The 15,769-nt window shown below is 37.0% G+C and overlaps 2 protein-coding genes across 6 annotated transcripts in view; both read left to right on the top strand.

Moving 5' to 3' along the window:
* Positions 1–15,769, top strand: part of LOC127969254 (MAGUK p55 subfamily member 2-like) — a 52,042-nt gene that overhangs the window by 19,722 nt on the left and 16,551 nt on the right. For all 3 annotated transcript variants that reach the window (XM_052571099.1, XM_052571097.1, XM_052571098.1), the window contains one exon: positions 8,816–8,916. In XM_052571099.1, the coding sequence (XP_052427059.1) occupies positions 8,816–8,916 (101 nt within the window). The remainder of the gene's footprint in view (positions 1–8,815; positions 8,917–15,769) is intronic.
* LOC127969258 (uncharacterized) lies at positions 9,278–14,068 on the top strand. 3 transcript variants are annotated; one of them, XM_052571107.1, is made up of 11 exons: positions 9,278–9,876; positions 10,398–10,548; positions 10,794–11,013; positions 11,128–11,401; positions 11,531–11,661; positions 11,785–11,861; positions 11,965–12,145; positions 12,281–12,529; positions 12,623–12,794; positions 13,205–13,353; positions 13,529–14,068. In XM_052571107.1, exons 5-11 carry the CDS (start codon positions 11,643–11,645, stop codon positions 13,756–13,758), a joined length of 1,077 nt encoding a protein of 358 aa, XP_052427067.1. In that variant the 5' UTR covers positions 9,278–9,876; positions 10,398–10,548; positions 10,794–11,013; positions 11,128–11,401; positions 11,531–11,642; the 3' UTR covers positions 13,759–14,068. The 3 variants fall into 3 exon arrangements, with proteins under 3 accessions (XP_052427067.1, XP_052427066.1, XP_052427065.1); XM_052571106.1 differs by having other exon boundaries at positions 10,398–10,581; XM_052571105.1 differs by lacking the exons at positions 9,278–9,876; positions 10,398–10,548; positions 10,794–11,013; positions 11,128–11,401 and having other exon boundaries at positions 11,495–11,661.

The following is a 15,769-nucleotide window of genomic DNA, read 5'->3' as shown; positions in this document are numbered from 1 at the left end:
TGTGGCACCAATTGATAAAAAATTGTTTATAGCAAAACTCCAATCGCTGCTTTAGATTTTTTTTTCCTGCATCACTGTCTTATTTGACGCAAGATCACAAACTCTGTTTCAAAGACTAATCAGTTGCTACACTTTAGCTACTTTTAAAAGAATGCTAATTATGGAAACAATGTACTTTACAATATACTATAGAGCAGTCTGAATTAACTGATTTGAAGTTTTTAAATGTTAAAATGCATGTTAATTGCTATAATAGTTTATATTAAAAGGAACTGATAAAACGGTGCGCCCTAAAAATAATAATCCCTTTATGATCAGCCCCGCCTCCCGTAAATATAAATTGTTTAATAACTCTTTTATTCTACGGAAGTTCTAAGCGGCTATGCATTATAATTTTTTTCCTTCTTGTTTTCTTATTTTAACGACTTAATTTTCTCGGTATCTCGACATAACGAAAGTCGTTTTCTCGTTATAACGACTTAATTTTCTCGTTATCTCGACATAACCAAAGTTGTTTTCTCATTATAACGACTTAATTTTCTCGTGATCTCTACATAACCAAAGTCGTTTTCTCATTATAACGACTTAATTTTCTCGTGATCTCGACATAACGGAAGTTTGTTTTCTCATTATAACGACATGACAGTTTTTACTGTTGCTATAGTAACCAACTCAACTTTGACAGGCATCTGATGGACAACCATGCAGGTGCTCTTACTGTAGCCTATATTTCAGCAAATTTTGCTTCGCCTAGGTAATAACATCTACAATACTGTACATAAATAAAGGCTGACCAATCACTGTTGATTTTTCCAGAGACAGTACACCAAACGTTTTGTTTTTGTAATTAACATGTTTAAATGGCAACATGGTATGTGTGTGTGTGTGTGTGTATTACAACATTATAGAACAAAACTGAATTAAATTAGCCTATGCACTTTACATATACATCACATTTCTCATCAATATGATTAACAATAAAGATTAATAATAAGGAAAAGAAGCAGATCACAAATAGCCTGCATCGTTAAATTCCGTCCTACTGTAGATAAACAGAACATCTCCGCTTATTATCTACCTAATCATGTGCCTAAAAGAAGCACAAATAAAGATATAGATGCAAACAGAATACACAGACACAGAACGCATTGGTGAAACTCATGCATCTAGCAAGAACTTAATATACAAAATAATCAGATTGATTCAAGCATTTAACATTTATGAATTAATTATCAGTAATGAACAACACTGCACAAATTATAGCGATCACGAGGAAGGTCAGCATACAGTAAAGTAGATAGTGTACAGTGTACCCCATAGATAGTGTACCCCATCAGTTATATTCAGTTCTACAGTGCCACCTGCTGGCGCAGTTTTGTAACTTCTTAGAGATAATTAAGTCGTTATACGAGAAAACGACTTTCGTTATGTCGAGATAACAAGAAAATTAAGTCATTATAATGAGAAAATGACTTTTGTTATGTCGAGATAACGAGAAAACAAGAAGGAAAAAAATTATAATGCATGATTCAGGACAAGCTAAAAACACGGTTTGGAAAATGGATTCATGGTGTACTCGCTTATTAAATACATTTTTTTACATTTTGAACACAAACAAAGTTACGGACCGCAGCTCTGATTGGTTGTTTCTCACCGGGAGCGGATGAATTTCTGCAAATGGCAATAGGACCACTGGGAAGAGCCAGAGGAGCTTGATTTTTTTTAGAGCCCGACCGATATGGATTTTTGGGGGCCGATGCCGATGCTAACTCGAAAAGAGCCGATTTATAAGCCGATATTTTGATTTTGAAAATAAACTGGATATTAGACCCATTTCCTATAAGCTGCACTTACACAACATTCAATAGCAAAATATCTGCCTGCTCTATGTATGTGGGCTGTATAAACCATTTTCTAGAAGGGATTATGTTAAGAAAAAAAGCCTTAGATTACGGTCTAAATCACTAAACAATTGCACATCAAAAGTATATATTTCTTAATGATCAAAAAACAGTCTGCTTTTAACCATTTAACACTTTTACTTTCTTCCAGTTGAAGCTGGTTTTAACAGTCTGTGTGTGTACTGTAAATAAATTATAATACTAAAGTTAAAGTATTTGCAGAAGTAGTCCCACACTTTGCTGCTACAGCATTCACCTTTTTCAGCCATCTGTAGGGCAGAAAGAGAGACATAGAAAGAATAAGCATATGTATTAATAATATCACCATGTATCATTACTCATGCCATCATTAGAATTAGAATTAGAATAAACAGGGATCTCCTACATAGGCAAAAATGAGAAATATATATATATATTTATTTGTCAAGCAATAGGTATTAACCTCCTTATATTTAACAATATTATTTCAACATTTTCCTGTTATGTCTGTAAAGCTGCTTTGAAACAATATGTAAGAAAAAAAAAAGAAAAGAAAAAACCGCTTGTTCAGCTCACATTTATTTACATGTCCCTTCTGGTTTAATCTGTTCTGACGCACCTACTGTAGTTACTGTAACTACACTACATTTGCTCTCACAGACACATTCACAACGGACCCGTATATCTTCTCCTCTTCTCTTTGTGCAGTCTGAATCAAAACATCGTCATGCGCTGGCGAACGTAAAGTTAGCCTACTGTTACCGGAAGATTATGGAATCAATTCGAAGTTGAATGGTTAACGTTAGTGTCATGAACACACCGCTGTCAATTTTGAGAGGAACCACCTTCAAACAAGTTAATAGCAAGCATTCAAGGGGCCTGCTAAAAAGGAAGCTATATTAGCGTTAGAGTAACGTAACCAGCCTGAATTCACCAAATTGTTCCCTGGACCTGAGGGTATAGCCTCTTCTTCCTTGCTTCTCTCTTAATTCTCATCAGCAGGACTAGCGCTATCGCTCGCTTTTTACAACTGGAGAGATACATGTTTGCTGCTGACCGAAAGGAGGAACAACAGACTATGAAAGAGCTCCCGCTAAAAGTTTTTAAAACAACGCCTACGCCATAGCGCAGCGCAGCGCAGTGCAAATCGTGTTGTGACTGAAGGGCAACGCTAAACCCAGCGGGCAAGCGCCGTGCATATCGTGTCCTGTGTGAAAGGCCCATTACGCGGTCATTATGTGGGAAACACACCGCAATAGAATAAGAATAAGTTAAACGCTAACGTTATAATTCGACCTCTTATTAACGTTCGCGCTCTTCCACTGATAAACATGGTATTAGCTTTGTGGCTAATCTAATATAGCAATGCATTAGCGGCTGTTAATTGATGTTACAGAATATTTAGAAGTGATAATGATAGGACCGTTAACTAGAACTACCACACCGTTTTTATATACAGTGTATGAACTAAATCTACAATCATTTCACATGACGAACGACAGACTCACCTGGGTGGCTGGCTGATCGCTTTCTTCTTTGTGGATTTCTGGCGCTGTTGCAACTCTGGAGCTGCAGACCGCCCTCTGGTGGGCAAACTATGCAACACTCATAACATGAGTGAAGCGTGAGACTGTTTCTCATGTTTCATCGGCCGTTATAAACGCCGATGCCGATTTAAATGCAATTAGCTCATATCGGCCGATAATATCGGCCGGCCGATATATCGGTCGGGCTCTAATATTTTTCACAGATTATCGGTCTCATATTCTACTGTCAGGACATAATGACAGGTTTAACAAATATGTAAAAAATATATTTTTACAAAAGTTACCTACTGCAGCTTTAATTCCATGAAATAAAAAATTTGATTGTTTGTGTTTTCCAATGCTGAAATGTATTCATGTGAATGAATAGACACCTACGCATACACTTTAATATTCTAATCCTGGAGCTCCTCCAGCACTGTTTCGTATATGTCCCCTATTTGACATTCCCAATTCAGTCTGAGAGCACTTTACTGATGAGATGAATCAGGTGAACCCACCTAGACATATCCAAGCATCCCAAATATGCCCATGACCAGGATTGGGAATAACACTTTTAATAAAACTACAGTATAGGTTGTAACAACAGTGAGTTGTACAGAATAATAATGATATATAGGGAATTTGAATAATTAATCAGGAATATGATTAATATCTATCTCATATGAAAGTTACACTAAATTTTATTGTGATATCTCTTACTGTAAATTACTGCAAATCGAACAGTGGTTTGTCCAGCAAACGGCCGTAAGATTGACCAATCAATTTTCAATAAAGTTATCACTTCTTATAATTCAAGGAAAAATATTCTCTTGGCCATGAAAACATTATCCTATCATTATGATAAATTTAGTTTCTAAATTTAAAGTTTGTAGCTAAAGATCAGACATCTCAGTGACGCGTAATGTGAGCGGGTGGTGGAGACAAGAATCATGAATATATGGGTTTTTAATAATTGACTAATAATACATCAGACTACAAATCACACAGAGTAAATATGCGTACGACAATACAGACAGTAAACTTTTTACAAGACATAACGGAATCCAAATAAAGGAGAGAGAGAGAGAGAGAGAGAGAGAGAGAGAGAGAGAAAATGAATGAGATCACAGAATGAGCTCAGGTATGGAAATCACAGTCAGTAACCCTTCTCAGCCAACAACGACTCAAATCATAGACACACTTTAAGCAGCATTTAAATCTCCATAGAAAAATTATACTTGCAAAGTGTCCAGTGCGGTGAGTGTGGTCTTTTCGTGACGCTTTGTGCGCAGGTCTTTTAAAACCTGCATGTGCGTGCTGGAGACCGGCACGCGCTGGAGCAGCGCTGGATCTTGGCGTCAGCGTGGTATTTGAAAGGTTCAACAAACAATGTTCCAGAATTCGTCTTCCTTGTGTGGGGAGGCGAATAGTTGAATAAACTTAGTAAAGGCCCAAGTCCACGCAGAGATACGAGCGGGAGTGAACGGGGTCGATGCAGGAGGGAAGGGAGTCAGCGTAAGAAGAGCGAGGCGGACCTTGTTCGGTCGGTTCTTATGGGTTGGGATGGTTCACGCCTCTTTTCGCGTGAACAACCAATGAACGTCCGCAATCTGAAGCGGGGAAAAGTTCCTTTGTCTCTGTGGAAACACCCACCCTAATGATTTAGCCTTATCAGACTTCAGCAGTGATATTCTAGCAAGTTCGTAATTCAAGATTAATACATTTTTCATTACTTTGCTTTAGATAAATGGGTCTGTCAAAGCATGACGATTACAAAAACACCAAGCAGTACATATATAACTGATAGAAACACGAAGTTACATTCAAATGCAGAATTACACACATTTAACGTTTGATTAGCACACGATTAAAACTGCAGATTCTCCAATTTATATGGGGAATCTCTAATACACCAAAAACAATACTTCACACATTGAGACCACATTGAATAAGTAATAGCTTAGGATACATTGAGAAAAAGGTACCAGTGAATGGACTCTTTCCTGTCCTGTTGCCCAGTGGGGTCATAAAGCTTTACGACCTGGTTAGGAGTGGGGGTTGCAGAAACATGGCTCTCTTTGAAAAAGTTAAAATGAGGAGAAACATTTCCAATTTATAAGTCAGCACTTTTAACCATTTACCCAGGATTAACCATTTTTATACAATACACAAACATTCACAATACATATTAATAAGGACTTACAAAAGTAAGGAACTTTAAGAAAGGTTTCTTTTTGTGTGTGTTAAGGAATTTGGGTGGGGGTTTCAGGTATTTAGTGGAAAAAGGTTTCATGTTATATGCCTGAATTTAACCGATGAATCGATGACCTGCATATGCGTTACAAGGTCTATAAATTCATATTTACTGCATGCTGTAATTATTACATATTAATTGTCAAACACAGGTTTTAGCTTATCTGATAGTCACTGAGCTTTTCCTTTAAACACAATATGAAGACTCAAAAGACCATCATTGAAAAATGAATATACTAAAATGTATTTGAAATACATATATTTCATGTTACGTATACTACAATTACATGTACTTAATAAAAATATCCTGAAATTCTACTTTTTGTATACTAAACTGATATACTTAAAGGGGGGGTGAAATGCTCGTATTCACTCAATATCCTGTTAATCTTGAGTACCTATAGAGTAGTACTGCATCCTTCATAACTCCAAAAAGTCTTTAGTTTTATTATATTCATAAGAGAAAGATAGTCAGTACCGATTTATCCCGGAAAAACACGAGCCGCTGGAGGCGTGATGTGTGGGCGGAGCTAAAGAATCACAAGCGCCAGTAGGCTTGAAAGCGTTTGGAAGCTGTGACATTACCTTGAGGAAAAAACCATCATCCAAAACAAACCATGGCTAACAGTCAGGCAGAGATATTTGAAGCAGTTTTACTCACCGCCTGCGGTTCCAACACACGATCGTGACCCTTTTTCGCTTGAATTGCATCTTCCTTAAGAAATAAACGATACGCAAATCCGTCGTCAAACTGGGCCTTGTGTTTAAAACAAGCATCTTCGAAATGCAGGGAACAAACACAAACACTTGCACAACTCCGTTGATGTTCTGTAAAAATAAACTCCATCCACTGGTCCCTTAATGCTTTTTTTTTTTTTTGGTAATCTGTGCAGGGTTGTTTTGCCCTGGCAACCAAAAATACACTCCTTTTGTGACTTTTCGCGACGCTCTCGCTCTGATCAGTGAATGCCTGTTGTGCTCTCAGTGCTCTGCTATACGGGAGCGCGCGCTCTTCCGGCAGACGTGCCCTCAGGATCCATATAAGGAAATTCCGCTCCATCTAACGTCACAGAGAGCCATACTCGAAAAAAACTTTTTCGAAACTTGTGACAAACCGGAAGGAGTATTTTTGGAACAGAAATACTCCTTCAAACGTACAACTTAATTTTTGAAACTTTGTCCATGTTTAGCATGGGAATCCAACTCTTTAACAGTGTAAAAAACTCAGTATGCATGAAATAGCATTTCACCCCCCCTTTAATGTCTGCTAAATTGCAGCAACAGGTTTTGTACTTAATGCACTTTAATTGTGCAGAAGTAGTGCTTTAGTACAACTAAAGACATACTGAAGTATACTTTTTATTGTGCTAAAGTGGAATTATTGCAAGTATATTTCTGGTACACTTTAAATATCTTGTATTTAAAGACAATTATTCGAAGATCATAAAGTCCTCATCAATAGCTACATCAAAACACATTTTTAGGCTTAATCTTAAGAAATGTGTATTGTGCAATAAATAAATACTCCAGATCAGTGGTTCCCAAACCTGTCCTGGCGTACCCCCAACACTGCACATTTTCTTTGTCTCCCTAATTAAACACATCTGATTCAACTCATCAACTCATTATCACATGGGTTAATGAGCTGATGAGTTGAATCAGATGTGTTTAATTAGGGAGACAAAGAAAACGTGCAGTGTTGGGGGTACGCCAGGACAGGTTTGGGAACCACTGCTCCAGATAAATGTAATTATAATTTTTATCCCAGTAAGTATATCAGAGCAATATGTCAGTAAATATGTTGTACTTGAAAATAAATGTATTTTTAAATATATAACTTTTTAGGATGGACACCTTTCTTTCACATTTCTTATTTGCATTGAAAGTAATGTTATTTTTGATAGTTATGCTTTTAGCAGCTTCTTTTACCCAAAGCAATATAGCTTTCAAGGTATACTTTTTTCAGTGTCCTTGAAAAAGGGAAGAATAAAATATGTGCAGGGAGACTCGGGTGTGAATTTTTAAAAGTAATATTTTAAATTCCAATGCTTAATATTTTATGATGGCATTGACATTCAAATAATACCTAATTTTGTGCAAAAAAATAAAAATAATTATAATTATAAATACATAAACAATTTATAATTTAAATAAAAAATTTATATATTAAATTCCTTACAACAAACAATTAAATTAGCCTACTTATGCTTTTATTTAAAAAAAATTATTACGAGAAACTGAAGTAGGTTCCACTTTTTTATCCAAAGTTTCACCTTAATTTCTTCTTTAAAAAAATAATGTGTACATCTCTGGATTTCCTCATAATCTGTTTTTTGTATTATCCAGCAATCATTGCTTTGTCACACATCATTTTATGTTACACTCTGGCTGGAAGAGGACTATGCATCATGTCTGAAAACTGAACAAGGGAATACAATACAAGGGAATACATGAACGTGTTCTGTGCGAGTGATGAAGATTGCTGCAGGGGGAATTTAAGAGAACTATTACACAGGAGCCATGGAGGACTCATGAATCTTTCTAGAAACTTCCTTTCATGAAACTCTGTTTGAGTTTTAGGAGATTCAGTTTTGATGCTTCTCCACTACTCTGATTTTTTTCTCATGTATATTTGAGTGCTTCTAAAGTAAGAAAATAACCTTTTCTTTTCTAGCAATCTTAAATATGTACAAACAAGCACTTCGATGGATAAATAATGGGGACTATTCAAGCAATCCAAAAACATTATTTTTGCAAAATGATTTATGGAAGACTATAAATCATCCTCTGTCTCTCTGATCTGCTCCGGAACATGATGTAAAACGGGCTTTAACGAGGCTTCTTTTAAAAGATAATTTGCTTGTTTCGCATTGAAAAGAAAAAATTTGTCCTGATCAGTGGGCAAAAGTTGAAAACAATACATTTATTTCCCATTAACATTTCTGTCATTTGAACAGCTTATTGCGGAGTGCTTCTGAAATGATAAAGATGATAATCTCAACATCATGTTTTATTCACGCATTTTTGGTTGTCACAATTTCAATTTTTTGAGATGGACTCATTTCTACTGTACATTTGAGTGGCCTGTTTCTTTATGAAAGGATGGAGAAATGTCTTCTTTGTAATATGTGAACCCTTTTGTCTTTTCGTCCTCAGCAATGCAAAGTCTTCTAGACACCTTGAGTGACAGCACTAGCTCCACCACAGCCAATGACCTGGACCTCATCTTCCTCAAAGGAATCATGGAGAGTCCAGTGGTGAGTTATCGGCTTTCTTAACTTGATGTCCAGGTGTCCACATGGGTCTTTAATTATGAGTCTGTCAACAGGACCCTCTTTGTGAAAGTTATATTTAATCCATTTATCAAAATTTAAACCTATGGACCCTTTTAAAATTTCTGGGGTTCTCAGAAGTTGTCATAGATGATCAAACTTCTACAGCAGTGAACGATAAGAGATTCAAGAGATTGATTACGGTGATCAAAAGAGAGAAAAATATAATATTTGCTATCACTACCTCAGCTGTTGTATTAAAAGCTGTTGTCCAAAACCAAATGGCTTCTGAGTAAAAGGAAATCTGTACCGTATGAACTGTCGTCAAGTTGCTGTGCGAGTGTTAAAGGGGTGATAAAACATGATTTCACTTTTCTAACTTTAGCTAGTGTGTAATTTTCCTGTTTGAGCATAAACAACATCTGCAAAGTTACAACGTTCAAAGTTTTAAGCAAAGGGAGATATTTGCTTTTAAAGAAATCCATTTCTAAGGACTACAGCAAACGGCCGGTAGGGACTACACGACATTCCTTCAGGGTTGCTGACGTCACTAAGCCCAATATTTACATAAACCCCTCCTCCGAGAATAATAGATTAGGTGGGGGGCGAGGCCATTTTATATTGCTGTGGAGATTGAGAAGAGTTGTTGTATGCTGGAGTATTTTTGCCGCGATGCCGACGAAACGCTGTTATTTTCATCCGGATTGCAGGTCCACTTTGTTCAGCCTTCCTAGGGACGGGGAAGTTAGGGATCAATGGTTAAAATTTATTTTTAACTCGGTCCCTCAAAATTATTACCCAAATCTCGCTCTCTGTGCTGCACATTTTACGGAGGAAAGCTTCCACAATCTTCGCGAGTTCAATGCAGGATTCGCCCAACGGCTTGTCCTGAAAGATGGAGCAGTTCCAACTTTAAAAACAGAAGCTGTTTACGGGCCACAAGCTGTAAGTATGACTTATTTTTCGTCGATGTGTTTTACTGTATTGGTTTGTATTGCTATTGGCTGTATTGCTAATTGTGCGTTGTATCAAGGAAGTGAACGAACTTGGAATTAGTGTATATTATTCTTTGATTAGAGCGTTTATGTATTGTTTATCTACATGTTTGTTTATCTGCAAGCATGCTAAACATGGTTCTGTGTTTGATTTGGCTACTATAGTAAAGCCAATGTTTTTGGTTAATAGTTATAGCGACAGATATTTGGTTATAAGCGTTCTAAAAATACAAAAGTAACGATTCCATTCAGTACCGATTACTATAGATCTTCACTCTTTAATCAAAAAAATCCCTTTGAGGACTAATACAATTTGTCAGAACAATTATATGAAAATCTTGGTTATGAAGCTTATTTTTTGTGGTCCAATGATTATTATCCAGTAATTTTTTCTTACTATTTTTACATGTCAAATGTATGTTTTAAGCTGTAATTTGATCATTGATTACATATTGTCATTATTTCTTACAGACAACATCTCAGCAGGGTGCGAGTTCCCAAGAGCTCCCCACTACATCTACACTTCATGAAGTTGGATGTCAGTCAGACCCTATAGAGACCGAAACTGTAGCCACAGAGATAAAGCCGAAGATGCGATCAGTGGGCACACAACTTTCAATGGGTACATTGAGCAGTTTCCACTTAAGGAGCAAAGGTATGAAATACAGACATTAAATGTGTTTGTGTTACTTTATCATATGCAGTTCTAGTACATATTGTCTTTTTTTTATTATAATTGTCATACCGGCTACTGAAACGTATGTGTATTAGAAAGTGGCTTATGTTTATCACTGTAAAAAAAATTGTAATAGCATGACCGATGGTTATGAGTAATTGTATTTTTACTTTTTTTTTTTGTACTTGTAGGCATTCAGGCAACATATTATGGTCATGATGTGGGCACCCAAACAACTGACATGTTTCCTGATGTGCAGCTGTCTTCAACACCAGTAAGGGGCTCAGTCTTCAGGCCCAGTAAGAGACCTCGTCTGGTGTTAGATGAGGAAGAAGAATCAGAATTAAATGTTGAACCCACTGATTCCACATATAACCCAGATTCTGTTGTCACTGAAGAATCAGAATTGGCGTAAGATATAAATACATATTTTTACTCACTTTTTTACTAATACATTTGTGTTTAAAAATATATATAAAACATGAAAGCAACTTCCTAATATTTATTCTTTTTATATTGCCTTAGGATAGATCCACAGCCCGACCACAGCGATAACAAATACATTGTTTTTGAAAGCTGTCTTCGAGAGCTGTTTGTGTCCTGTCCAATTTGTAAGACAAAGTGTGTTGTCCAGAGCAGACGAAGGGGGACTTTTGTTGCATTCACCCAGCTTTGTGAAAAGTGTAACTACTACAGACAGTGGCAGAGCCAGCCCATTGTTGGGAGTACCCCACTTGGAAACCTGCTATTGTCTGCTGCAACGTATTTTACCGGTGGATCTTTTAAACAACTAGAGAAGGTATTACAATTTACAATAAAATTCACAAAAAAATACTGTGTTGTTTCTGTATGTATGTACTGTATGATTTCTATGTTAATAGATTTCCAAAGCCATGAAGCTCCAGATGATGCATTTCGTAACTTTTAGGATTCATGCCAGGAATTTCATTGAGCCTACCATAATACACAAGTGGAACCAAGATCAACTGAATCTTATAAGACAGCTGCAAGAGGGAGGAAATGTTGCTGTGGCTGGAGATATGCGTGCTGACACGCCAGGTACATTTAGAGTATATTTTAAAACATCACACCGTTTATTTTATAGTCTTTGAGTTCTCCTAAAATATTATGATACTGATGTTCTCAGTAATGTTCTATATCTGATTATGATGTTTACAATAGGACACTCAGCAAAATTTGGCAGCTACACCATTATGCACATGGAAACCAACAAAATTCTGGATCTTCAACTAGTTCAGGTTAGTAATTAAGCATTTAAAAAAAAGTTAAATTTTCTTTTATCTGTTATTGTTTATACTCTACTCTGTTTATACATTTGAAATGTTGTGTACCCAACAACAGAGCAATGAGGTTGGTGGAAGTTATCATATGGAAAAGGAGGGATTGAAGCGTTGTCTCGATAAGCTGGAGTCTCATGGTTTAGCTGTTGACTACATCGTCACCGATCGCCATCCGCAGATTCAGAAGTACCTGAGGGACCGCAATATCACTCAGTTCTATGACGTGTGGCACTTTGAGAAAGGTAATTATTTATCTTTGTATTATTAATTGATACTTATTCAGTTAATTGTTAAACCTAACTTGTACATTTATATTTTTGGGGTAATTAGATTTTCTTGAAATAATGATTGTACAACCAAGCTATTACTTTGTACAGGTTTATCTAAGAAACTTGACAAACTTTCAAAAATGAAGGACTGCGAGGTGCTGAAAAAATGGTTGCACAGCATCAAAAACCATGTTTACTGGAGTGCGATTTCCTCTGAGTCTGGGCCAGAAAAGGTGGCGAAGTGGAATTCACTGCAGAACCACATACAAAATGTACATGTTCATGAGAACCACCTCTTCCCCAAGTGTGAACACCCTGACAAAGTTTCCAGGGATCCAAAAAAATGGTTCCAACCAGGTATGACTGTATAGAGAGACAAATGACAATAGAATGACAGTAAAATAGTAAAATTATGAAGATTTTCTTCATATTTTATCTGTTTGGCTACAGGATCAATAGCGCTCCATAAAGTGGAAAAGCTATTATACAACAAGAGGGTTCTCAAGGATATAGAAAAGCTCAGCCACAACTTTCAGACGTCATCACTGGAGGCTTTCCACAGTCTGATTTTGCGTTTTGCCCCAAAGAACGTGATTTTCCCTTTCATAGGAATGTTGTGCAGGTAATAATCTTTGACATGTTCAGAAATATTTATAAACATTGTTCCTAACAATTTTTATGGAAATGTTTTTTTTATTCATTATTTTATTAATATTAATAATCTTTCCCTATAATAAATAATGTTCTTTCCTAATAAGGAAGAAACAGGTAAAATTGGTTAGGAGCCTTGCCTGTGGCCCTATGTTATCTATGTTATGAGTAGCAGAGATATAAAGAGATCGAGAGCCTCCCATCTTGGCGAGCACTCTCACATTCTCTTGACTGACTGTGCGACTGTGAGCCTTTCTTGCAAGAAAGAAACCATTATAATCATTGATTGAACATTTGTCTCTTATTCTGAATTGTTTGTTTATTTGTCACAACACAGTTTACTAATCTTTTCATATGTTATGGATTGTCCACTGATTACAGGCTGTATCTTGCAGCAATGCACTATAATGAAAATGCTAACCGTGAGCAGGCAACAACAACTGAAGGACAGGCTGTGTATAAGTTCGTTTTTCCAAAGTCCAAAAAAGGGGAATGCACAGCAAAGCCAGTGAAAATAGAACCAACATACAGTAAGTTGTAAAATGTTTTATTAACAATAATATAACAAAAGCTATAATGAAATAAATATAAGCTTACAAAAAATATTTATAAATATTACACAAATGTTAATTATAAAACAAAGGTAGATTATTTATCAGTAATTATATAAACCCATAGAGGGACTCAGTATTCTGTTCTTTACAGACTATGTCGATGACCTTATGAGCCTTCTGTTACATAAAGTCTTTGTGGACCCCAAGCCATATGCGGAAGAGCTGCATGCAATCCCCATTCCACCTCCTCTGTCATCACAGTATGAAAAACCTTCCAAAGAAGAGGTGATTGCCCAGCATGTGTCACGATTCAGTCGAGGGGTGGCCGGAACCCAACATACTGTCCCGCTGGATCAGGAAACTGTAAGCGGATCCGGTTAACAACACATGAGGGGATGACAACCCTCACACTACGTCCTAGGTAGCCCCAGCACCAGCTGACAAAGCTGCGATAGGCCAGATAACGGAAGCGCCTATGGCAGGAACAGAAAACCTCAATATTGTGTATAAAACCAGTGGTATATTGAAAACATGTATATGTGATGTGAAAATATGTTTGATAAAAATTGATATTTTGATTTAATTTTTGTCTTTGAATAACATGTCTTGTGTAAATATATATTTATATATATTTGTTTTTTATTTATATTATTTTACACAACATAATTTCATTAAATTTAATAAATACTTACTCCTCTTCATTTCTGCGTCTCACTGGTCCATAGTCGGCTCTAAATATTATTGATATTTTGCAAAGTATACGGATTTAAGCAGTTTGGTTCAAAACCTGGATGCTCAACCATATATTTAGGAGGGTCTGGAACTTCCATCATTCGTTTTACAACCTAAACAGTAATGTAAGACAATGAGAACATACTGTACAATTAACCTATGTTCATCTTTTAAATATGAAAAAAGGATTATACAGAACTATTAACACGTTATGCATAATTTTGGTACTAGCTTATTACACTACCTTCTGTATTTCTTTGCAGCAGATGTTTTCCTCTTCAGTTGGCATTTTTGCACAGTTATTACATGTACACCTAATAAAATATATATATTTTTTAAATAAAAAAGGTTCTTGAATACTTTTGTTAATAGACAAACACTTATTATTGTTATAAATTCAACATCAACTATTATAATTAGTACAATTAAATAACAGCGTATCTAAAAAAGTATTAGATCACAACAATAAAAAACATAACATTCTGAAACGTCATTTAACAGCCGTTCAGAAATGCTCGATCATCTTCATCAAAATTTTCTGGGTCCGATTCGGGCTCAAATTGGTATGGTTTTATTGACGCCATTGTTTCTAATACCCCCAAAGCACTGACTACTGGTAAAGGTAAGGGGCATGACGTTACCGAAAAACACACCCAGTGTGTTGTGATTCGCTAGTCGGTTAGCGAATCACAACACACTGGGGCAGCTAACCAATCTAAGCCCATTGCTATTTTTGTGGGACTGGCTTCATAGAACCCGGAAACCATCAGACCGTTTTACAAGGAGGGACAGAGCAGTGTAGAGTAAAGGTAAAATATATGAAAAATAATGCATTTTTTTAAAAAACGAAGCATGAACATATGTTACAGTGCACCCCACAAACACAATCAAGCCTTCGAAAAACCGTGTTTTACCACCCCTTTAAAATGTCCTCCACAATTTCACCAATTACTTCCATTTACTTCCAAAATCATCTATTAATAATTGCTTATTACCATCGACTGTGAGTGACGTCACTTCCCAATGCAAACACGCCCAATAAGCGTCGAGCGCTTTTGGGGAACGCCTTTGGCAAGAACAACTCTGAATATCGTGTGCAATCAGTTCAATGGAAGAGCGTGACGTCACGGATGGGGTGACGTAGCGAGCAGGAAGCTTTAAAGGCACATGCCACGCAGCTGGCCTCAGCTTCGAGTTGGGAAGCAAGCGCAGGCAGGGGTGCCGGGAGTATGGCTCGGCGACGCAGCGTCTCGTTCCCTCGAGGAACTAGGGTTACATATGTAACCTAGGGACGTTCCTCTTCGGGAACTCGAGCTTTGTCGAGCGCTTTTGGGGAACGATGTGCCAACGCTTCCAGACTACCAAGCCCCTGCCTAGTGTGTATCCGAAGAGCACAGCTTAGGACGAGAGGACAGAAGAACCAGCAGCGGCTCGCATATCAAGATTGTAAAATCTGGCGAATGTAGAGGGTGTGGACCACCCCGCAGCGTTGCAGATGTCCAAGAGGGACAAACCTGCTAAAAGGCCTTAGAGGAAGTCATACTCCGCGTAGAGTGAGCCTTGGCTCCCAAAGGAAGGGGAAGACCAGAGGACTCATAGGAGACGTTGATAGCCTCGACTATCCGACGACTAAGGGTCTGCTTAGAGGCAGGAGAACCCT

Source organism: Carassius gibelio, chromosome B12, assembly GCF_023724105.1.
Source record: "Carassius gibelio isolate Cgi1373 ecotype wild population from Czech Republic chromosome B12, carGib1.2-hapl.c, whole genome shotgun sequence".
Taxonomy (NCBI): Eukaryota; Metazoa; Chordata; class Actinopteri; order Cypriniformes; family Cyprinidae; genus Carassius; species Carassius gibelio.
Note: the sequence above shows the minus strand (reverse complement) of the source record. Positions and strands in the feature narration are given on the sequence as shown.